The sequence below is a fragment of the Poecilia reticulata genome, chromosome 1, assembly GCF_904066995.2.
Source record: "Poecilia reticulata chromosome 1, P_reticulata-male-v2, whole genome shotgun sequence".
Taxonomy (NCBI): domain Eukaryota; kingdom Metazoa; phylum Chordata; class Actinopteri; order Cyprinodontiformes; family Poeciliidae; genus Poecilia; species Poecilia reticulata.
Window position 1 is genome coordinate 2771517 of NC_088830.1, and position 25168 is coordinate 2796684.

The 25168-nt window shown below is 38.5% G+C and overlaps 1 protein-coding gene across 1 annotated transcript in view; it reads left to right on the forward strand.

Annotated features, from left to right (window-relative positions):
* Positions 1–25168, forward strand: part of myo15ab (myosin XVAb) — a 73215-nt gene that overhangs the window by 13738 nt on the left and 34309 nt on the right. The window contains exons 9-39 of the mRNA XM_008404861.3: positions 154–395; positions 1045–1438; positions 1671–1753; positions 2117–2180; positions 2275–2384; positions 3543–3617; positions 4051–4141; positions 4242–4247; positions 4329–4432; positions 5213–5276; positions 6100–6213; positions 8001–8162; positions 9589–9702; positions 9837–9895; positions 10237–10360; positions 10471–10566; positions 14428–14559; positions 15318–15443; positions 15516–15593; positions 16429–16580; positions 17196–17241; positions 17332–17456; positions 20179–20296; positions 20436–20611; positions 21551–21635; positions 21728–21760; positions 21851–21932; positions 22181–22311; positions 23809–23904; positions 24036–24164; positions 24240–24346. Coding sequence (XP_008403083.2) covers positions 154–395; positions 1045–1438; positions 1671–1753; positions 2117–2180; positions 2275–2384; positions 3543–3617; positions 4051–4141; positions 4242–4247; positions 4329–4432; positions 5213–5276; positions 6100–6213; positions 8001–8162; positions 9589–9702; positions 9837–9895; positions 10237–10360; positions 10471–10566; positions 14428–14559; positions 15318–15443; positions 15516–15593; positions 16429–16580; positions 17196–17241; positions 17332–17456; positions 20179–20296; positions 20436–20611; positions 21551–21635; positions 21728–21760; positions 21851–21932; positions 22181–22311; positions 23809–23904; positions 24036–24164; positions 24240–24346 — 3518 coding nt within the window. The remainder of the gene's footprint in view (positions 1–153; positions 396–1044; positions 1439–1670; positions 1754–2116; positions 2181–2274; positions 2385–3542; positions 3618–4050; positions 4142–4241; positions 4248–4328; positions 4433–5212; positions 5277–6099; positions 6214–8000; positions 8163–9588; positions 9703–9836; positions 9896–10236; positions 10361–10470; positions 10567–14427; positions 14560–15317; positions 15444–15515; positions 15594–16428; positions 16581–17195; positions 17242–17331; positions 17457–20178; positions 20297–20435; positions 20612–21550; positions 21636–21727; positions 21761–21850; positions 21933–22180; positions 22312–23808; positions 23905–24035; positions 24165–24239; positions 24347–25168) is intronic.

Sequence of the window (25168 nt, forward strand, 5' to 3'; positions counted from 1 at the left end):
TTGCTTCTCAATTCTGCAATCTTCTTAATTGGTTCATCACTGAAAATTACAATAATACATACTATTTTTTTCTTCTTCTTTTTCCAAGGCACCGTAGGACAGGGATTTATGGCCATTGTGATATTCATTAAGTTCTTTGATCCGCCCTTTTAGGCTCTTCTGAACCAGGATCTTCGAAGTGCAACTTACCGGCTCCCTGATGGTTCTTTAGTTATGCCTGGCCAGACGCCATCCACTCCAAACCTGGCAGCTGCTCTTAGGCAGAATCAGGGACTTCGCTCTGCTGGTCTCTACCATCTCTCTGATACCTCAGTCCTGTCAGGTGCACCCAAACCCACCAGCCCCAACTTGGCCTCTGCACTGCAGAATGAAGAGCTACGTGGTATCACTTACAGGTGTGGAACTACACTTTTAATATTAATATACTTTTAATTATAAAAAATTACTCAAGTTTACACAGTTTTGCAATAAATAACATGTTCAGCAGCTTATGCGAATAAAGCATAAGGTCTGTTCCCAAGAGGTTATCCCATAAGGTCTGTTGAGGATCTGCCTGTGTGTGATAAATATTTAGTTTTTAACATATCCCCTCAGCAAAATGTTGTTGCACAGATACAGAAAGGATGATGTTCCTTGCAAACGATCCAAAAATATGGTTGAAACTGGAACGTATAAAGATGTTTACAGATGTTTAGATGTGGTTCAAAAGATCTTTGACATTAATCAAACAGCCTAATCGAGCCTGAATTTCAACATCTTTGTCAAATACAGCATTTCTGATGTGTTTTTCTGTCCAAGCAAAGACAAAAACTGGTCAACCTTAAAAACCATAACAAAAGATGCTTTAGAGATGACAAAAAAAATTTATGAAATAATTCAGTCATAGTCAAAAGGAGAAATATTGTATAAGTACTACTTGCAAGAGTAATGAAAAGTTAAAATGGGCATTTGGTTCCTGGACTCCTTAATGTCATATTTATCCAATATAATACAACTCTAGGCTATATTTTCTATACAAAAAAGGAGCTATTCTTTGGTTCACAGGCTTCCAGATGGCTCTCTTCTCACACGCCAGTTCCGCAACCCAAAACTGTCCGACGCCATCCAAAATCAGCAGCTTCGTTATGCTTCGTACACTGTGCCAACAGAGCTTCAGGGGGAGGACCATCGCTATGCTGTGATACCCCCGTATGGACCACGATCTGGCCACTGGGCCAGGAATGCCAGAGGTGAAGGAGAAGCTGGGGAAAATGTTTGGGCAGCTGAAAGGGTTCTGCCGCATGGGACGGTTCAGAATTTGTCCAAGTGGTCTATGTACAAAGAAGATGGAATGTTGGAAGCATACTCACCAAGCCCCCAGGTTCTAGAAAAACAGCTCCAGAACCTGGACTGGACTCCTGGCAGAGCTAGAGTACCAGGTCAAAGCTGGTATGACAAGGTATCTGTTTTCATTCATGTTTCAGTCATAGTTCAAGCATTGGGTATAATAGGTAAAATATTAACCAGATGAAAAGTCAGAAGCTTTTTTCTTCAATGTTTACCATCTCCATAATCTATTACATTGTTATGTCAGCTGTGCAACTAATATTGGTTATGTTACTTAAATTTAGAATGGGTTTTGTTGTTTTGTTGACCTAATGCTATAATAATTGCATATTAATTGTGTCTAGATTTTTTCTATAATAAGCATGCCCACAACAAACCACAGAGTTGTACGCTGGGCAGAGGGAATGGAAGACATGACTCAGCTCCCGTAAGCACAATTCAGACCAAATGAAATATTTCAGATTTTCTTCCTGCTACATTCTTTCGACGATTGTTTAGTTTAAAAAAGACATAGCCTTTAAGTGTCATCAGGCTTGTATTTGTTAAAATCCTAACAAGTACTTGTTAGGATTTTATTTGATGCAGCACTTTAGTAAATTTGTATGAAACAATTTATTTTCCAATCTTAAGAAAAGGTGAATTCATGTCGTTGCAACAGAAGTTTAAGAAAACCCAGATTGTCTCTTTATAATATTAAAGAATGGATTTCAAAGTGAATGCATCACTGCTAATTAATTGTGACCGTGTGTTTTCAATGGGTTTGTCTTTAATTTCCTCTGTTTAATTTCAGTGAGCTGAATGAGACCACTGTTCTAATGAACCTGAAGAAACGTTTTGACCATGAACTTACATATGTACGTTCAGCGTCTAACATGACAATAAACTAATCTGTCCAAATATCACAAACACTAAGCGACTTCCCTTGTTTACTCTGTTCCTTTCCCTCAGACCTACATAGGGAACATTCTTGTGTCTGTGAATCCATACAAGTTGCTCAACATCTATGGTACAGACATGGTGCACCAGTATGAAGGCCACGGTCTGAGTGACAACCCCCCGTAAGACCTTGATGATGTGATCCTCACTCAATTATTACTTTGTAGAATGATGTTTCAATGTAGTTACAAGTGTTTTATGGTATTTCTTGAAAAGCTTTGCAAACAGGTTTTCTTCTATATTTTGGTCTGATCGACCAAAGATCATTCTGCTGGGGAATTAAGCACTCTTCTCAATTCTTTTGCTGCCTCTAGCTGGTTTTCTTTCAATGTCACTCTATATTCCACCCATATCCCATTCAGCTTTCACCAGCTTCCTGTTGTTCCTGCTCAAGAAAAACATCATCACAGCATGATGCTGATACCTCCATGTTTCACTGTGGGGATGGTGTGATTCAGGATGAGTTTTGTCTCCGTTTCTCTCACACACAGTGTTTTGCATGTGGGACAATAGGTTTAGTTTTGGTCTCGTCTGCCGATCACCTTCTTCCACATGTTTGCTTTGTTCAGAAGCAGTAGTATTAGAAGCTGTATATATATCTTACATTGCTTATAGCAAAAGCTAAACAGGACTTCTTATTGTTTTCTTCCTGCTGTTGTTGGATAAAAGCCAAATGTAGGAGAGAATCATTATTAGTTCTTATTTATTCAGATACTCCCACTTGAGCTGTGGGTTTCTGCATGTCCTCTAGTGTTACCACTGACCTCTTGTCTGTTCCGTTTGGTAATGTTCTGTTTGTTGTGCTTTTCAAATTAGTTGATGTCCTTGATAAGTTAGTAGTCATGGTATCATCTTTCCATTTTTAGAAAATGGAAAGTGAAATACCTAAGGCTTGGAAAATTGCTTCAAACACTATTGTAACATAAAAAAAATACAAGGTTTGTGTTTGTAAAAATGTGTAAAAGTTGCAGGTGTAAGGTACTTTTGCAAGAATACTTTCATATTATTGAACTGTATTAGTTGCAGTAGTTCTCTTGTTCTGGGTACGTCTACATGGTAAGCCGTACTTAGAGATGCAGTATCATGGTAAGCAGGGTGTAAATGTCTGCACTCATATGTAAGTGATAGGCTACTGTTACATTGTAGCTGGTTGGTTTCCAAGGCAGCGTTTGTTCATGTTTTTCAATACCACATATGCATTAAACAGGCACACTCAGCACCCAGAAGTGACAGGCGTAAAAATAATGGTCATTCATGAAAAATGTCTCTTTGTGTTGCAGTCATCTCTTTGCCATTGCTAATCTCTCATATACAAGCATGATGGATGCCAAAAAGGACCAATGCATTGTGATCAGGTATGAAATGTTGTCACAGTTGCTGCTGCTAATATGTTTTTATTAAATGCTGATTTCAGTAAGCAGCTCTTAAACTGAACCAAACATGACCATTTTAATGTCTTTTCTCTGGGAACTGTTAAGGTACTAAGAATGATGAAAATTCTTCATCAATATTGTATAAGTATGACATAATAAATGATATTTCAGTAATTCAGAATTGTGTTATCTGAAGATACTAACTTTTCAAGGCCATTTTCTGGGAGCTACAGAAATGAGAAAATCATAAAAAAAATTTATTTCAATAAAATTCATATTATATAGATATAGCTTTTTTATGCACTCATCTACCCTTTTTGAGTGCCGTACCTGACCGTTTTGAGAAGAACGCTCTTCTTACCAATTACAACTCATGCACAACATGTCTGTACGCTCATCATTTTTCTTTTTTCAGTGGAGAAAGTGGGTCAGGAAAGACTGAGGCCACTAAGCTGATCTTGCGTTACCTGACAGCCATAAATTACAAACGCAACGTCACTCAACAGGTATTCACTGATTACTGCTCTGTAGCTTCATTCTAATTTAGCTTTATACGTTTACATTTTGATGAACTTTTTTCCCCCCATACGCATCATGTTCATCCAGATTGAGGTATTTTTTTAAATTGATATATGATAACTAACATTTTCATTTTACAAAACCAGTGATGTTTTATTGACAATGTTTCATCAGATCCTTGAGGCTACACCCCTGCTGGAGTCTTTTGGAAATGCCAAAACAGTTCGCAATGACAACTCCTCACGCTTTGGAAAATACACACAAATCTACATGGAGGAGTGAGTAACTATATTTTCTGCTCTTGCTTTAATTGAACAAGTCAAACAATAGTTTCAGTTTTTTAGGAAACAAGTCAAACACTAGTTTCAGTTTTTTAGGACTTCTAAGCATCTTTCAGTTGAAAGTCTCTGCAAGGCATTGGGGCACCAACTCATTTTTGTATGTGGAAGTAGGACATAATCAGTAGTATCAGAAGCTGGTGATATATCTGGCAGAAAACTTAAACTAAATTTAAATAAAAAGCAATACCGGGAAGAATATCATTGGTAAGTCCGAAGAGCACTGACTGTTTTTAGTTAAAATCTTAATGAATTTACTCAAATATGTCATTTTTTCTGTTGTACTCAATTGTTAATTAGAGACAATTTGAAATGTTTTAGATAAAAAGAAGACATGTAGTCATAGATTTAGTTCACTAGCAAATAGAAGTCTGGGTTATATTTATTATGATGGGTGTGACTAAATATATTTTTATAAATGTCTATAGCACCAGTTCTATTTACACCAATTCAAAAGACCAGTTTCCATTATTTCCATAGTGTATTATACATAGATTAAATTAGTCTAATGTCATGAGTCTAAATTTATGTTAGTTTAACTCTGTAGAGACAACTCATCTGTTGAAATGGATACACAGGGTCTTCCTGGTAATTATGTAAACATGTCCCAGAAGCAGCTACATCATGATGAGATATGAGTGATGTCGTGGATCCAACCACATTACACATGTATGACCTCTTACCTAACACAACAATGAATGTTTGTGTGCCATTCACCAGGGGTGTAATCAGTGGTGCCATAACGTCTCAGTATCTGCTGGAGAAGTCCCGCATTGTCTTTCAGGTGAAAAACATGAGAGCACACACCTGTACACACACTCTGAATGTCAGGAGGTGTCTTCTTACACATGAGTTATACTGAGAAAGTGGACAGGATGTAGCAGAGGTCCAGTCTCAAATAACTACTACCCCACAACGTTTGGATGCATCTGTTCTCCAACACAGCTGAATCACAAGCCTGGACGTTTCCTTCATACGCAATTCTATTTGATTCTCATCCTTCAGTGCTCTGTTTGGGATTTGTAGTATTGAGTTCGATTTCTCTGGATGCATTTTATCCTGGCCAACAGTGTATAGGAGGAACATTTGGCATTGATTTTCTTTTCTCCATTTTAGAATTGCAACCTACAGTGGATGTAGTTTAGCAATGGCAGTGAAGGAATCATCAACTATTAAAACTGGAGCAAGAGGAATGTTTTAAACATTTTATTGCTGGCAAAGATGTAATGGCCCTATTTCTCATACGGTTATTTACAGCACACACAATTTTCAGTAAGCTTCACAGTGTCAAACTGATGCACTATATACATTAGCAACTGGGTAAAATTAAACTTCAACAGAATCTGTGCCTCCAGCAAGTGATGGCTTCTCAACTGCCCAACGTCCAGACCATCTGTATGAAGAAAACGTAGAACAAGGGTCTGGGCAAGCACCCCTCATGAATAATTAAATTCTTGTGTGTTAGAGAAGTGACGCATCTAAAGGTTGCATGACTTGCGCACAGGCTGCTGTAGAGGCATCAAGCCTTTGGTTAGTGCTGTTGGTTTTCATCCTTCCATTGAACAAATGATTGATTTTCAGCTCATTTGTGTTTCTTAAATGCACAGGCCAAATCAGAGAGGAACTACCATATCTTCTATGAGATGCTGGCAGGTCTTTCCCCTCATGAGAAGCGCTCATTGTATCTGCAGGAGGCTGAGACGTACTACTATCTGAATCAGGTTCACTCACACAGCACAACACCAGGGAAGACTTGGGTGCATCTCAATACATTAGAACATTATTGATTAAAGGTCTAATTCATTTTAGTAATTCAGTTGAGTAAAACTTGTAAATGAGATATTTGTTTTTCACTAAGCAATATTTTTAGAAATATATTGTTTGTTTTTTTTTAACTTACACCCCATGACAATTTAAAACAGTAATATTATTAAAAAGATTGTTAAAAATGAGAGTGTTTTCTCAGCCTAGCGAAAAGCATGCTGATGTACTCTACAGTATCTTCTCTGAATAAATGGTCTGGGCTCCTTTTTTGAGATTCTGCATCAGTGCAGTTTGGCATGGAGGCCATCAGCCAGTGGCCCAGCTGAAGCCCAGGTTGCTTTCATAGTGATATACACCACACAGATGAGATGAATGATTTATTTTGTTCTATTTTTTGTCCTTGACAGTATCTTCTCTGTGTAGTTTTACTTAAGGCCAGTTTTCCTTCCAATCAGTGACGGAGTGCCATAGTCTTTAACGCAGGTATTGATAAATAGGGAAGTTAGCAAGTCACAGATTTTCAGGAGGAGGGAGAATGGATTTCACTCTTCCAGTTCACTTCCCCTTCCATGGTGTGTCTCTTTGAGAGCATACATGTGAAGATAGAGGGCAAATGCTGTTTAGAGATAGAAACAGGGACTTGGTGTGGTGGGTGGCTCAGTTGTTAGAGCGTGGGCTCCACATGCAGAGGTTATAATCCTTGATGCAGTTGACCAGGTTTTGAGTTCCGGTCTCAGGCCATTTGCTGCATGTCTTCTTGTATCCACTCTGTGGAATAACATCTCTAGTTATTGCTAGTAATCAAGTCACAGATTGTTTTAATTTTTTACCTTATGCTTTTTCAAGATGTCTTCATCTTTGGTTAATAACGTTGACTCTTGTCTGTTTTTTTTTTCTCCAATTAAAGGAAGATTAAAAAGAATGGTTTATTTATGATGGTTTACTTTATTTGAAGGGGAGGGGGGGGGTGAATAAGACTGTCATGGCACTTTCATAAACATGACATAACACCTGTTATGAACATGAATAAGCCTTCATGAATATTTGACTGTTGTCATAAAGCATCATTTGGTAAATTACGACACTTTTAATACAAAGTTGACATTATTCAAAATGTCTTTGTTATGACAACTTGACATTAACCAAGAAATCATTACTGTTTAAACTTTACCTTTAATACTATAAAGTTACCTAATTTTCAAAGTGCAATCAGCAATACTTTTATAACAAATGTATATCAGTAATGATTTCTTGGTTAATGTCAAGTTGTCATAACAGACATTTTGAATAATGTCAACTTTGTTTTAAAAGTGTCATAAATTACCGAATGATGCTTTATGACAGTCATAAATATTCATGAAGGCTTATTCATGTTCATGACAGGTGTTTATGACAGTGTCATGTCAGTCTTATTCACCCCTCTACAAATAAAGTGTTACCAAAAGAATTAGCTGATAAAGACCACATACGTTTTCATTATGCACTGAAAATCTCACAAGTGAAAGTGGGTGCACTTAGTCTGATAATGAAAAATGTCTTACATTCTGTTGGTAATAAGCATTAATGTGTTGTGACGCACTGAAGTGGGTCTTCTGAAGTGTAGCAGAACTAAACTTCAGAGGTTAGCAAAAATAAGCAGAGAGCTGCTGATGAGTTGTTCTAAAATCAGAATGAAATTAGATGAGGTTAAGTATATTGTTAGTGATGCTAATGAGATGACAGCTGTGTGTTCATGTGTGTGCAGGGAGGAAACTGTACCATAGAGGGTAAAGATGATGGGGAGGATTTCAGGCGTTTGCTGAGTGCCATGGACATCCTGTGCTTCAGCCCGGAAGAGCAAGATGGTATCTACAGACTTCTGTCCTCGGTGCTTCATCTGGGGAATGTCTACTTCCAGTCACATCAGGTCTCACTTAGTCAAACTGACACATACACACCTTGCAAAAGGATGCATACCACTTCAAGTTTTCAACAATTTGTCTATATTATAACCTCAATTTCAATGCATTTATTGGAATTGTATCTGCTAGCTCAACACAAAGTACATAAAGTAGTATATAACTGTAAAGTGATTGGAAAAAAAACTTTTTTTTTTACAAATACCAATTCAAAATCATTTGTATTCATCCCCCGATTTCTACATTATAGAGCCGCTTTTGCCTGCTATCACAGCTGCAGTTTTTGTGGCTGTAACTCTATGAACATTGTCTACGGGCAGATTGTTTTATAGCCTAATCTCTGTCATACTAGAATGAGTACATCTATGAACACAAACTTTCAAGGAAAAGTTTCAAATTTTCAGCACATCCTTAAAAGGCAAATATCACAATATCACCTTCAGTTGTTATGAAAATGCTGCATAAATCAAAATACAACATTTTCATAACAATGAAAATGCTGTACTTTGTCTTAGAAATTCGTCTTCACCTTGAGATTGTTCTGTCTGTTTAAGAAGTTCCAGCAATTCCCCTTCAGCACGTCATCACAACATTGCTTCTCTATGCTGTTTACAACTGTTCTTAGGAGCGCTGTAGTTTGTATGATGAGCTCAGTAGATGTGCAGTTCCACCTGGAGTTTGCTAGTTACTGCTTTCTGGTGGAGTTATTAGGCAGAAGAGTGTGTGTGTGGGGGGGGGGGGGTGCTTTGTTGAGCTGGACCTTGGCTGAGTGCTGAAGCTCCAAGGTGGAGCTCTGGGGAAATGGGCAGTTCTCTCAGGCATTAAGGCACCCTGACTCACCATGAGCGATTCAGGGATTTCTCAAATATGCATAAATGAGTCAAAGCAACACTCCGGATAGGTTTTTATTAGAAAATGACGTCAGAATGTGACAAAGATCAAAAAATCTATTTTGCACAATATCCCCCCCTCAATTTCCTGCACTCATCACAGTGCAGGAAATTGTCTAAATTCCATAGCATAAATAAAGCCAGTATAGTCCCACACAATATATGTCAAGTAGTTACCTATTCTTCAGCAGGGAGCAGGTGATACCATCTCCTCAGTGACTGTACATACATAAAACAATGGAAAACTCTTTCAAGGTGTGACTGGCAAATTATTTTTATCTGGTTCTTTTGCACCGCTCTGTTTTCTAATGCTGATGTGAGAAACCACCACCGAGACCAATTTAAAAAAATGTCACTGCAACGCAATCTCCTCAGCTTTAATAAATGCATTGATGTTTGTGATGTCACAGTCTAATGTGGCATGATGTGAAAACGTTTCAGGAGTGTGGATACCTTTGCAAGGTAATGCAATATATAACTCCATTCAGTTTCAAAGACACAGCAGATAGTGACAGCATGGCTGCATGTATGTGCCTCTGTCCAGGTTGAGGGCCAGGAGGCTGCAGCCGTGGTGAGTGCACAGGAGATCAGAGTGGTAGCCGAGCTGCTGCAGGTTTCACCAGAGAGTCTGAAGAAAGCTGTCACTTATAAAATGACTGTAAGCACATGGTTAACCTCACACTCAACCTTAATAGGATGTTTCCATGTTTCTAGATTGTTATCATACCGGCATGAGGGCAGTGCTAGTTATCCAATTTGTGTCTTTGAACTCTCTTCCCCTCTGTCCCTCAGGATACCGGGAGGGAAAAGATCTACTCTCCATTGACAGTGGATAGCGCTTTAGATGCCAGGTGAGTGCCTGAAGTAAATTTTTAGTAAAAGAATTGAAGTTATAGCATTTTGTTTTTGCAACTGAACCATGCTTGGCAGTCTTATTTGAAGCTTTTTTAATGTTCTCGTTTTAACCCTTCTATAAAAAAAAAAACTACACCAGGAGACTTCATACAGAGGGGAAGTGGAGAGTCTTTGATATTCTCTTCCAATCTTTGGTTGAGGCATGTGAGGACAAAGGATCTCAGGGCCAGGGGGAGATTTTTCAGATGTCTTCTGTTACCATAGGAACCCAGTTTTCTGTTTCCATAGAAACCTTATTGTGTGTGTTGTTGTTTTTTTTTGTTGTTTTTTTTTACAGAGATGCTGTTGCCAAGATCCTGTACACGCTGCTCTTTAGTTGGCTGACAGAGCGTATCAACGGACGGGTCTACCCTCGCACCGAAGCCCTCTCCATCTCTGTGCTGGACATCTACGGATTTGAGGTCAAGCTATGAAGGAATCTCTTCTGTAGATTTTCCTCTGGTGATGGATTAAAGCTTGCCTCTGTTAACTTACACATACACTTCTCAATGTCTTCTCTTTTGCTCTTCAGGAGCTACAGGTGAACAGTTTTGAGCAGCTGTGCATCAACTACGCAAACGAAACTTTGCAATTCTACTTCAACAGAGTCGTCTTCCAGGAGGAGCAGGTCAGGGAGATCACAAGTTAAGACTTCTAGATCAAGAAGTTATACACTGAACTGGAAAGAAATTCTCACACATATCCAAAGCCAGACTTATTTTTAGTTTTTGTAAGTGTTCTTAAGCAGCAGCTTTGTCAGACTTTCTGAAGGTCAGCAGATGTTTTGGTTGGTTTTTCATTCATTTTCAGCTTTATACCTTATCATACACACAGGGATGGTTTTTGCTTTTAAATCCTTTTAGCTCTGCCAAATCATTCAGGGCTTAAATTTTACCTCATCAACCTAATTTTCTTCCAAATCATTAACAATAGCAGAGAACAGTTGGCTGATGGAAAGTCATATTTTAAAACCATGTGATTCTGAAAGAGATGTTAGTTGAAAGCTTTGTATTCACTGTCAGGTGTTTTAGATTCTTTCTAATTATTAAATACAGATTTCATTTGTTGATATGATGCAGAGAGTTTTGTTTGGCTTAACATTTCTTCTTTTGACTTCCACAAACCCACTTTCTCTGCTAATTTAAGCAGAAACAAGTTACTGCAGAGTTTGCAGCACACCAGGAGTATGTGAAATGAAATGAAGGTCTTAAGTACTGGGGAGTTTGATTACTGACAAGTGACAGATGGATGATTGGAAACAGGGTACAGCTGTGAGGAGAGACCAGACACACAGGCTGGAAGGAGATGGGACATGAAAAGAGCTGAGGATGAGGGAAATGATGACAGAGATAAAGGAAAGGCAGGAATAACTAAGCTGATTACAAAGACTGAACTAAAAAGTAAGAAATAGAGCATGGAAAAGTGCAAACATAGAAACAAACCTATAACCCCAAACAACCCAAGATCACGACAAAGCTATGTCTATAACACACAGTCATGCTTTCACTTTAACAGTTGATGCAGCTCTTCTTTCAGATAATCTAATAGTCACACATACAAACATAAATATTAAGCTCTATAAATGTGCAAAACTCATTCCAGCTTTATTTCATGCATGTGGTGTTTGTGTATTGTTTTGAAAGCTCACCTTGCTGACCCCTGCCTGATATGAGCCTTCCTTGACTGGACATAGTTTGTGAAACATGATTATGCAATTATCTCTGTCTGCTGGAGTAGGATCATTCAGGCAAAGCAGCGCTTTATACCTGTGGTCACATATAACGCTGGTATGACGAGGCAATGTGAGCTATGAAGTAAACATAAATCAAAAAATCCAAAGCTGCAGACAGAACCTCTGAGCTCTGCAAATCTGAGCTTAGCTGTGAATCTAAGAGCAGCAGTTGGAGACAAATTGGTGTTAATACAAAGTTGACATTATTGAACATTTCTTGTTTATGACAACTTGTCATTTACCTAGACAAAATGGTCTTCGTTATGACAGCTTGTCATTGACCAAGAAATCATGATCGGACATAAATTTGTCATAATACTAGTCATAGTGATTTAATTATTACACTAGCAAAAGATTTAACAAAGCAATGATTAATATTTTCACTCCCTGAAATAAAGCAAAACAAGTAGGACAAGCAATAGATTTCATTAAGCTTTATTACACTGTCAAATGATTTAATAACAAACTCATTAACAATTTTTTACATCAACTAAAGTGGAACAAATAGCAATAGTTATGAATATATCATTTTTTGTTATTACAGTGTCATTAAGTGAAGTGAAACAAGTAATAGTTATGAATGTCATTAAGTGTCATTAATATCAACTCTTACCTCAAGTAAATTGAAACAAGTAGCAACAGTTATGGAGATGTCATTGTCATTACAGCGTCATTAATATTATCTCTTACCACAAGTAAAGTGAAACAAGTAGCAACAGTTATGAAGATGTCATTAAGTGTCATTACAGTGTCATTAATTTACCTCAAGTAAGGTGTCCAGAAATGCTCAGAAATTACAGGTGTTCTTGCAATAGTTAATCATGGTGAAAGCCTTTTCTTGAATTCAAACTTGGTGAATCTCTTCTGGAGATTCTCATAGTCGGTGATGACTCAATTCATTGTGGTAACTTAAAAAAAGAACAAAAACAAAAAAACATTGTCAGTTATTTAAATACCATTTATTTAAATACCATACCAAAAATGTCCCTTGCTGCACACTGTCAGAATGGTAGACTGGCAGACAAATGTCTAGTTAACATGGCTGGTTGTCATAAAGTTCAATACAATTATTTCTTAATACAAGTAGCATAATAAATGGAGCTGAACAAAATTATTCTGATCAAATATTTGTCTGGCAGAAGTTCAGACAAACTGCCACTGTTGTTATTCAGAATGCATAATTTAATGTATAGTTTTAGGCACATGAGTGTATCTTTTTACTTAATGAGCATTCTAAATTATTTCTAACCAGATACTGTGACTTATGGTTGTTTACAAGAAACTTATTAATAAATAAATAGATTTAACACCCGTTTTTAGTTGTCTAAAACGTAACTTTTTAACTCAACTGGTGAATGTTGGTTCCTGCTCCCCCTTCCGCACTTACCTGGCCCTTCCCACCCACACAAGGTGTGAATATTCACAAGGTGAAAATATTAACACAAACAAAAATGACTTACCTAATTTTCTTGGGGAATATTTCATCTGCTGCTTTCTCTTTGGTCAAACAGGAACTTCTTTATCTGATGGCTGGCCCTTATTATCATCATCCACACTCGTAGCATGTCTTCATTAGCCAACTTTGTCCCCCCCACCATGTGTCCTTAGGCTAACATGGGTCTTCATGTGGCTAAAGTTGCCAAACCAAATAACACAAGCACTGTGTCACATCAGCCAAGTTGCTAAATAATGCACATAAAGGATAACTTTGACTAACATATTAGCTTTTAATTTGCTAGATTAATTGGAGGGGAAAACTAATTTGACTGTCAATAAAATGTTTAATATTAAGGGCTAAAGCTACTGTAATGGAGTTTAATAACTTTAGCTAACATTAACTTACAGCAAGGTAGGATTGGCTTGAATTGCTCATAGCTAATATTACAGAGAAAGAGGACATAGTCAATGTTATTTTCTCAAAGAAAATGTAAAGTTAATAAGACACATACCTCATATGTATTAGGTGTCAAATTTTGGCTTCTTTTTAAACAGGACGTCTGGCCGTTAGACCCCACAATATGGAAGATTTCTTCTTCACCAACACACTGCACGCCTGTTCGTGCACTGCTGCCTCTCACTGGTGTAGGGATGGTGTATTGCACTACTTAACCCTTGTGTGTAAAAATGGGGTCCAACCGACCCCACACACGTAAAACTTGTATCATTTGCCACAGTCCTCTACGTTTGCCTCAATCCTCGCACGCACAAGGGTTAAAACAGCCTTAAATAATGTTTCAAATGCTAAGTTCATAAGTGCTTTGTAGACATCTTGCTGTAAAACTTTAGGATTGTTTAAATTAAGAAGATTAAGACTAAACAACATGGCAGAGCTATATAATATTACTACATAAAGCACATTTTTAAAGTTTAATTGGTAATACTTTTATGACAAATTTATGTCAGATCATGATGTCTTGGTTAATGACAAGTTGTCATAATGAAGACAATTTTGTCTAGATTAATGTCAAGTTGTCATAACAAAGACATTTTCAATAATGTCAACTTTGTATTAAAAGTGTCATAATTTACGGAATGACACTTATGACAACAGTCATAAGTATTCATGAAGACTTATTCATGTTCATGACAGGTGTTATGTCATGTTTATGACAGTGTCATGTCAGTCTTATTCACCCTCCTTCAAATAAAGTGTTACCACATTTTCTTACCTGATAAACTTTATGCTTTTTTGTGATGATTCATTAGTTTTATTAACCTCATGAACTTTGTTGTTGTCTGCTGAATTGTATTCTGCAGGAGGAATACATGCGGGAGCAGATCCAGTGGCAGCCACAGCCCTTCAGCAATAACCAGGCATGTCTTGACCTCATTGCTGCAAAGCCTCATGGTATTCTGCACATATTGGACGACCAGTGTGGCTTCCCCCAGGTACCAAACATGTTTCCTATTTTGACATTGAAGCATAAAAAGTTGGCTCTTCATAAATCATGAGCCTGTTGACCCTTGTGTTGTCTTGAGGGTCAAACGTGACCCAGTACCGTGTTTAGCTGTAGAAAAAAATACTTGAAACTCTTTTTCCAACTTAAAATTTTATGACTTTTCCTAAATTGACCACATCGTTAGAAAGAGTGATACTTTGTTTTTGTTTATGTTTTCATGTGGGCTGTACACCAATAATGTACAAAGATTGTCTTATGGGTCATTTTTGGCCGTCGCTGTTTCGATTCCCCACATGATGTCTTCAAACTCTTTCATTACCCACTTTCCTGTCTAGCTACTCTCAATATAGGTTGTTTGAATAAAGCAAGATGTCATAACACTGAACTATTCAGAGCAATAATTGATTGAAATAATTCATGCTTAACATTTAGAAGAAATTAAGTTTTAAAAGCCTTCTCTGTTGAATATTCCAGGATTCAAGGGATTGTATCATAGCCAGATCAGATCAATATGAAACTATTAAACATGATGACTTAATTATCTACCTGCTGCTATCATCACTTCAACATGATAAAATGATTGAGCTCATATTGAGATAAATGTATTAGAGCCTCTGGAGCTCAGTATGAATTAAGAGCAGCATTACATCAGGGACAGACTGAATCAGTTTTCCAAATATGTATGTCTGCTATAGACACATGGTTTCCATGGCATATCAACCATTAACCATCCACAATTATCACTAGGCAACAGACCATACCTTCCTTCAGAAGTGCCACTATCACCATGGTAATGATCCACGGTATGCCAGGCCCAAGATGCCATTGCCAGAGTTTACCCTGAAACACTATGCAGGGAAAGTCACCTACCAGGTACATTTCTGTCTGTTTTACTTTGTTCGTGGTTTTAATTTTCTGTCTGAGCTCCAACAATGTGCTTCACAGGTTCATAAATTCCTGGACAAAAACTTTGACTTGGTCCGGCAGGATGTTTTAGACCTCTTCATTCAAAGCAGGAACAGAGTAAGATCATGCCAGTTCTATCTTCATCTGAATTAACATGAGTAATCCAGATGTTATTTTTAAGCAGTGATTTTTCAGAAATAAAATCCCATGTAGTTTTCAACTATAAGTTAAATTGGTTAACATTTTGGGTGACATTCTGGAAGAAACACTTGAAAATAATCACAAAATGTTTTTAGAAGAAATGAGTGAAAATATTGTTTTAACCCTCTAAGCCTTTTTAATTTTTATTACATTAAAACCACAAACTTCAACGTATTTTGTCAAATTTGATGCAATGAACCAACACAAAGTTGCAAGTATGTGTATGCTGCACATATTTATAAAATGCAAAGACAATAATTGGGCTTTTTAAAAATTTTCACAATAAAAAACCTGAGAAGTTTAGCATTCATTTCTATTTAGCTTTCCTTCCAGTGATACTCAAAAAAACACAATGACCTCTTGGCATTGCCTGAGTAAATAGTGTATGTGATTTAATCCGGCTGGTCCCAGTGGCTTACTACAAGAGCACCATTCCCAACAATACAATGACTTTATGAGTGTAATATTACAAAATGTAAAAAGAGTCAAAGGCTATGAAAACGTTTTACGGTGCGGTGAGTGTGTTGTGCTCAGTTGGTTGCAATGTGAGCTGTGATCAGTAACCACAGGCTGCAGACTGTAATTACAATACTCTCCATGTAAAAAATCTCTGCTCTGCATTCAGATAGTTAATGTTTAATGTTTAGGTATCTTTAACAAATATCATCCTACTGTTACCAGAGGAGATCCTTGTACCTAAGCCCTTTCTAGTCTTTTAGGCTAACTGTACATGCTCTGTGTTTGTGTTCAGATGGTATCCAGCCTTTTCTTGAAGCATTCTGAGTCTTTGACGCAGCAGCACTCCAATTTGCGTCGCAACAGTGCAGCCCGACGTCATCAGACCAACACAGTCAGCGCAAAGTTCCAGAGCAGCCTGCAGGAACTGCTGGACAAGATGACAAGGTTTATAGTTACTACAGACTTCTAGCTTTTGGCTGCCAGACATTCATACTTGAAAGCATAAAGGGCATCTGGATCCTTCTCACATTAACTGTATACAGCCGAAATGGCAAATATAATTGAACTCTTGTCATTGGTAAAATGAAACCCATGATAAGTCATGCTGAACACCATCAACAGTTATGAGACAGTGCAAGACAAAGGGTTTATAAATATGTCCAAACTGTCAAAGAAGAGTGATGGCAGGAGCATTTCTTCCATTGTTCTAATCTTTTATATCTGTTGTAAAATAACCTTCTTTAATGTAATAAATTCTGAATGTTTTGTTTCACTTGGTACCACAAGTGAACAATTCCAACACCATAAGTCCAAAACCATAAAACTTGACATCTCACATAAATTGAGAATAAAAATCTTAGGACCACTTTCAGTCTTATGCTAATTTTACGTTCATCTATTAACTAAATAGATGAACTGACACATAACTTTTGGCTCTGCAGAAAAAGTTTATTCTCTTTAAATCTACACTAGAAAACAGACGCACATTTTTAGACAAAAAGGTTAAAATAATGCCATAAGTTACTCATCTGTGCATCAACTGTCATTCGTCTGTGACAGGTGTAACCCTTATTTTGTGCGATGCATCAAGCCGAACCGTCATAAGGTATATTTCCAAGTTGGATGATGTGTGCCGGTTTGCAGTGTTGTTTTTTTATTCAGTTTATACTGATACACAGTTCACCTGTGTATGCAGAAGCCAGGAATGTTTGACATGGACATGGTCAACACGCAGCTACTTTACTGTGGCATTATGGAGACAATACGTATAAGGAAGGAAGGCTATCCAGCAAGACTGCCCTTTCACAGCTTCCTATCAAGGTTGGTTGTTGAAGATCTGGACAATGAGCATATTTAAAGGCAGCTTAGGTCAAATCAGTTGTACTTATGTAGAAAAGGGATTTGAAATTGGTCTGGGGTCTCTGTAGCTCTGCATTAGCTACCAGTCGCACACTAAAAATGTATTCCCTACTGAATTGTGCGGTATTGCCAAAATTGACAATAAAATAGGAATAAATAAACGGCTTGATAAAGTGTGTTGCTCCTGCCATGTGGCTGGAGATACGAGCCAATCCAACCTGTTGTACGTTTATCAGCTCTGTGGTCACAGAGGTTTGGAGAATCGGTCGACAATTCTTAAATCTTGCCGTCTAAACCAGACTTAAGACACACAAGCTCTACTCCTCTCCTCTCGACCACTGCCCAAACGCTCTGTCTCTGGTCGCTATGGTAACATTTACATATCCCTTCAAAATAAGATACAGATGCGCCACAAAAACGAACATTTTACTTTCGTGAAAATTTTAACTCACGATAATGACTAACTGGAGCCCTGAGCTTGTTTCTCTGCAACGAGACGGTCCCATCAGGGAGTGATGAGAGACAATAACACCCGAAGTGTTGATTGAGCACAGCGTGCTTGGTCTCTATGTGGCGAAGCAGCTTTAAGTTTCATTGCCTCATTAGCAGGCAATGAAACTTGTTACGCAGAGCGGGCTTGTAATGTGGGACTCACCTACTGGTTCGGGATAAATCCATTCTCCTGTCTCTTCTCTGGGCCTTTTCCCCTTTGCAAGGAAACTTTCCAAAGACATCTGATCTGTTTCTTACCAATTTTGCTGCTTTTGGGCTCAATGGACCTTACCAAGCTCCGCCCAGAAACGCCCCTCTAAAGTCCCACGTGACTACATGTCTCACATTAACAGCTTAGCTCCTATGTGTAAACATGGCATTTTTCATTTCGACTGACTCTCTGCAGGGTATTTCTGAGTAGATTAGTGTAGCATTCCTGCCGGATTTTCACAAAATATCAGCCACAACAATGGACAAGGGAACCAACAAGTTCATGTCATCTTTTTTGGACAACATCAAGGTGTTTTAGCCACACGATGCCTCCAATATTGTGCGCGTCACAGCTAAATGCTACCGGTCGATGAGAAAAACAGCAGATCCTCAGACCCTCAGCATAAATATAGCTGTGGACAAGATCACCGACGCCTGTTGTTCTTGCAAAGCTGGGTAAGTCGGACATTCATGGTTTTGAGGGTTCGAATGTGCCTAGGACTTATACACGGTACTCGGTGCTAGCGTGGCTAATACGATTACAGTTTAGTAAAAAGCCTTTTCAGGTGAAACAAAATCTTTAATGCATGTCAGATACGGTACACATTGCATATTGATCTGTTCAGCTAACGTAAGGCTGTAACAGACAGGGTTCAAGGTGTAAAAGTTGTATCGGTACTGCCATTATGCTGTACTTGGCTAAAAGGTTTTCATAATGGATGTGTTTATTATTGACTTTATTTTTTTCATTCACTAAACACAAAGAAAGCAAAGCAATAATACTTACGCCAGCAGACACTCCTTTGTTCTTATTGATCCTACGATGGCTGAGCTGCAAATGCGGTCGTGCACAAGCTTTGATCCAAGCAAGGCTTTCCATTTCAGATTTTGGAAATCTGTGAATTTTAGTTCCACAAACACGGTCAGGATACCTGATATCGCCTGTGCAGATACCCCACTGACAGTGGAGAACCATTTTTTTTCCCGAGTCCTGACGCAAAAACTTTCTGTCGGTCTGGTAGTCAACAATGTACATTAGCATGAGTTTGTGAGATGGTAACGCACGTGATAGCTGCGCTGTGACGTAAAATGGGCGTCAAATGTTGGCGCGCATGGACCTTACCATGTTGGCGCGCAAGTAACCGAGAGAATCCGGTCAAAGGATTTTCAAAATAAAAGATCCTCCAGACTTAAATAATACATAAAACGGAAATATTTAATTATTTCTTGCGCGGCCCGATACCAATTGGTCCACGGACCGGGGGTTGGGGACCACTGCAGTAAAGGACTAAATCTTCAAATCTGCTGTGGACTGGTTTTTCCCTTAATGAAATATTCATTAAAAAACTGTATATCGCATTTCTGAAGGTTATATCTATAAGCTTGTTTCATGATCTGAAATAGTAAAAATAAGTAAAAACAGAAGAAACCTGAGAGGAGACTGACACTTTATCACCTTACCGTAACAAACAGAATATTTTTAATTCTGATGGAATTGAAAATATTAATTTAAAAAATCGTAGTATTTGTCAACCTCCCTTTTCACCTTCCTGTCTTGAAAGACAATGTTCCTGTGGCTCTCACCACTCTTTCAAAATCGTTGTAATTATTGCCTTTCTTTGGAGATAATACATTTCACGCAAACTGATCTCTTCATGTTGAAAGAGCCATCTGGCATTTGTCAGCTATCTCAGTAGGAAAGCAGATGAAACCAATTGATCTCCCAGCACCTCTCACTGTTTGCTGCCAAAGTGATTTGACTTACAGCAGCACTCACGCAGAAACTAGTAAAACCAAGCAAGCAGCCAAACACTCTGAATACACAGAACACCAATTAGCCCCAAACAAGAGCTCTCAGATTAGCAGCCAAACTAAGATTTGCACAGATCAGACACGCAAGGCTGCAGCTTTGGGTTTCTTGTTACTTGTTTACTTTGGAATTCATATTTCCTCATCAAACCCATGTTACATGTGACCACAGGTATAAAGCTCTGCTTTGTCTGAAGGATCCTCTGCCAGCAGACGGAGAAAATTGTGTTATCATGCTTCACAAACTCTGTCCAGTCAAGGAAGGCTCATATCAGGTGGGGGTCAGCAAGGTGAGTTCGATGGGTAACACACACACAGGCACACGCACACACACACACACACACACACACACACACACACACACATATGCTTAAAATATGAGCTTGTGTGTTGCATGTGTCACATACATTTACATTTTATGCATGTTAGATTTTCCTGAAAGAGGAGCTTTATCAGCTGCTGGAAGGGAAGCGTGACCGTGTGTTGGACATAGCTGCCATGGTGCTGCAGAGATACACTCGCATGTGTTTTGCTCGGCAGAAATTTCTCAAATTCAGGCGAGGAATAACCCGCTTTGAAGCCCGCTGCAAAGGGTACCTGGTCAGGTAATTATATAACTCATTGCAATTGATACTTTTCTCTGTACAAAATACAAAAAATGTGTTTTGCGCAACAAAACACAATATTATTTACAGCTTTTTGTTGCAAACTTTACAATATTTTTATGTATTTGTAAAATAAATACATGATTACATTACATAATTTTCCTTCTACTTCATAATTATGCAAAAATTTGTGTTGGTCTATAATATTCAAGCCCATTAAAACACATTGAAGTTTATATATTTGTAACATGACATGATGTGACAAAGCATTTTGCTAACGGCTGAACATATAGTAAGGTTTGGAACAAGAGTTTGAAACAAATTAAACACGACTGCCACACTGTCGCATTGGACACCAACTGGTTTTAATGATATAATCCTAGTTGAGTCTGAAGTTTCACCCATCAGCTCAGGATTTTAGGTGTAAGAGTTTGGTTTCACTGACCTGAACATGACCAACCTTCTCATGGAAAACCTCTTTCATTGTCCTTGATGTGAGGAGATAAGACTGGGGAGTTCAGGCTGTGCTCATCCATCAAAGGTGATAGTCCTGCAACAACAACCGCGTGTGGCACAAATTTGCATTTTAGTCAAGTGTGTAAGAAGGCAGTAAAAAGCCAATAAAGTGAAGGTTAAACAGTTTGATTCTTTGATATTTCAGAAATAGCTTTTCAACTATGATAAATTAGGACGAATGACACTTTGTGAAAAACGTGCACTGAAACTATAGCAGTGATATTAACATTCTGCACTAATCCAAATGCAGTGACTGTCATTGATGGTGCAGCAGTAAACTGAGCTAAAGCAAACATGAAAATGCCTCTTAAGGGGGTTTTAGTTTTATGATACTTATAATTTATCCTAATTATTTTTGCTTTTATTTCTTTTTCCGTATTTTCATAATTCATCCATCAATGATGGTAACACTTTTCCCAACAGAAAAAAATTTGCTTTGAAGAGGAAATATCTCATCAGGCTACGTTCTGCAGTTTTGCTAATTGTAAACCGTCAGCGCTACATGAGGGTATGCACACAGATTCAGCATCTTTCTGATTCAGAGGAAGCAATTGAAAATTAGCAAATGTGTGAAGTGTGATACTGTTGTCTTATTGTCAGACAGTGGTGGAGCCTGCAAGGAAGGCGGAGGAAGTGAGTAAAACTGCAAAAATAAATTCATTCGAGAGATTAACCACTTACATTAAATGTGCTCCTGCAATGGTTAACTCTTTCTGTGTGCAGGATCGGATCAACCGTGAAGTGGTGAATGTGACGACATTACCTATCCCTGCAGAGCTGGCTGGCCTGCTGCAGGCTGCTTCAGGTGTGCACACACAAACCTGGGACCTCACAATAACACTGTAAATGTTGCTGAGCCAAGCTGCAAACACTGAGGTTTATTTGTGACACTGACTATTTTCATACTGTTGCATAAACATTCCTGTGTGTGCGTGTGTGTGTGTGTGTGCGCGTGTCTGTGGGGGTGTGTGCATGTGTGTGCGTGTGTGTGTGTGAGTGTGTGTGTGTGCGTGTCCATGCATGTGTGTGTGTGTGTGTGTGTTTCTCTGTTAGGGGGTGAGGAGCTGCATTCTGACTGCTTGGCAGTGGTCCAGGCTCCAAAGGTTCAGGTGGACCCTCAGCTGACCCTGCCCCTCGATATCAATAACTACCTCATAACACACTACATCCGGATCATGTTCAGGGTAATGACAATAGCACACACTGTTTCATCAGCAACAGTGTGTGCATCAGTAATAGTTTGTACTTGCACACAGCGCAAATTCTTCTTAAGTGACTTTTTGAGAGTTTTGAAGCAACCAAGAAATAAATCCAGTTCCTTTGGGAAACGTTATCACTTTAAGTTTCACTTAGGAATGGTTTCAACCTAGCCTGGTCTCAATTAAAATCTTGCTTCACTAACAATCTGGGATTTCTCCCCTATACTTGGATTGTCTCCAGTCGATTTTTGACCGGACCAATCAGTGAACAGAAGAAGAAGTTGTGAACGATGACGTTGATTTTCTGCACCGTTTTAGAACTGTAGTCTGCCTGTAGTCTTAGCGATGGCAGCGGAGGAAGTGAAGGAAGCCATTCCGTCCATGTTGGCATACTTATATATAATATTAAACTAACATTAACAGCTGCCTCGTTCAGCTCAGTGTTTCTCTCTTTGCATTGGAGGATTGCTGTTTAGAGCACAGGCAATTTCCAGTAAGCTTCATAGCACTTCACATATGTCACAATCAAATATTAGCTATAGCGTAAGATAAAACATCAACAGAGGCCACGGCTCCAGAAAACAATCGTTTCTCGGCAGCTGAAAGTTTTTACCAGGCTAGCTTCAACATATTAAAACCTAAATAAATACAGTTAAGTGAAACCTACACAACTGGTTCTGTATGAAACACAGAAGAAAATATCTTCCACATCTGTAAAAGTGTGAAAATAGAAAATGGTGTAGGAAAAAATGTGTTTAATCTATCCTTCAATTCCTTCATCTTGATATGAACTTTGAGTAATATTTTATTCTCTGTGAAGTTGGAATTTTCACAGCACATGCCAGCTTCCAACATCACTGAGCCATATCCCATTTGTTTAGGGGTGCACTGATTGCAGTTTTCTGGCTGATTGCCAATTACAGATACTTGACATGCCGATTCCAATTTTGGCCAACGCTCATTTTTTTGTCTGAAATGTTGCAAAATATAGCAGGAAAGTCACTGAGCTGGCAAGAGTGAGGTGACTATTGTTAACTGCGAATAAGCAGACATGACCTGGTAGGTGGGTCTATCAGTCAGACTCTCTCACAGCAGAGCAAAAACAGAACAGTGGCTGATTTTTAGACATTTGCTGAGGTCAATTAGATCCATGGATGATATCAACTTCATATACAAGTATGGGGCGATCACTGATCTCCCAAAATTAAGTAAATCTGAACCAATAAATCGACTGGCCGATTCTGTGCACCCCTAGTTTGCTTATAACCTCAACATGCTAAATTTTCTCCAAAATTTACACCTATCCCCTTCCATTAAATCCAGCCTTTATCTTGGTTTTATAACAATGGAAGAGACAAGTGCTTAGTCCTGTATAAAGAAAATACAGAAAACATCAGCAGCTAAGACTGTGTCACTGTTTAAATATAAAACATGTTTGATCCATGTAGAAGCTGTTAAAGTCCTTGTTTGTTTCTGATGTAGGAGCCTCTGTTTGGAATGCTCACGGCTCCACTAGAGAACTCCCTGATTCGTCTGGATCAGGAGCTTAAGCAGGGATCTCTCGACAGCTTCATTCTGGTTTGTTTTGCATTTATTGGTGAAACTCTATCATTGACACTCAGCTTACAGATATAAATTCAGTCAAGATTGGGATATCACATGAGTGACTTGCACTGTTTTCCATAAACATCCATCGGTGCTGTTGACAGATCCTGCGGTTCATGGGCGATCCGAACCTGAATGGAGCTCAAGAAAACTTGTTTGGGAACTACATCATCCAAAGGGGCCTGGCCAACCCCAGCCTCAGAGATGAGATCCTGGCTCAGATAGCCAACCAGGTTTTAAACAGACAGTTTTTAAATCGATATGCCATCTTATATTCATTTTTTAAGAACTTCATGGTTGTTCTGTAGGTGTGGAGGAATCCTAACGTGCTGAACTCAGAGCGGGGCTGGCTTCTTTTCTCCTCCTGTCTGTCCGCCTTCCTGCCCTCTCAAAGACTGGCTAAATACCTCCTCAAGTAAGAAAATAAGCTCTACTATTCATATCCCTTGAACTTTTTCTCATTTTGTCACAATCAAACCACAAACTTCAGTGGGGTTTTTTTGTTTCGTTTTTTCTTTTACATTATTTTAAATAATGGACTATCTTAAAATAGGATGTAATTGCAAAGTTGAAAGAAAATGAAGGATGCTTTTTAATGCATCCCATTATTATTTTATTCCGGTTCTGTATGAAACACAGAATAGAAAACATTTATATATATATATATATATATATATATATATATATATATATATATATATATATAGGGGTGTACCGATCGATCGGTCACCGATCATAATCGGGCCATTTTCGTGAAAAAGTGCATGATCGGTGATCGGCGATCATTGGCTCTTGTTGCCGATACCGATCACCTGCATCTCATTTCGCAGCCTGCCTGTGCAGCTGGTCTCCTCTTTCCTTCACTCTGCGCAAACGTGCAGCAACAAATCCTAAGCGATGTGGAACTATAACGCACTGAGTGAATGGGAAGGTTTGCGTGTTGCGGCGGAAAATTGAAGCACGTCAAAATGCATCAACACAACGAAGCTAATACGACATAAAAACAATGGCATACTTGACGGAGTTTGGCTACATCGAGGCTCACTGCAGTAAAAAAGACATACGAAGGATCAGATAGCAGGTAAAGCAGCGCACAGCTACAAACACTCACCCAGATTAGCATGACAGTCAGAAAGCTAAACAAATAACCCGCAAAATTATTTAAGTCTTTGAGCTGCGATGTAAGATGCTGGTTCTGCTCTCGCTGTTGAACCGCTGCTACGCGCTACAGGTAGTA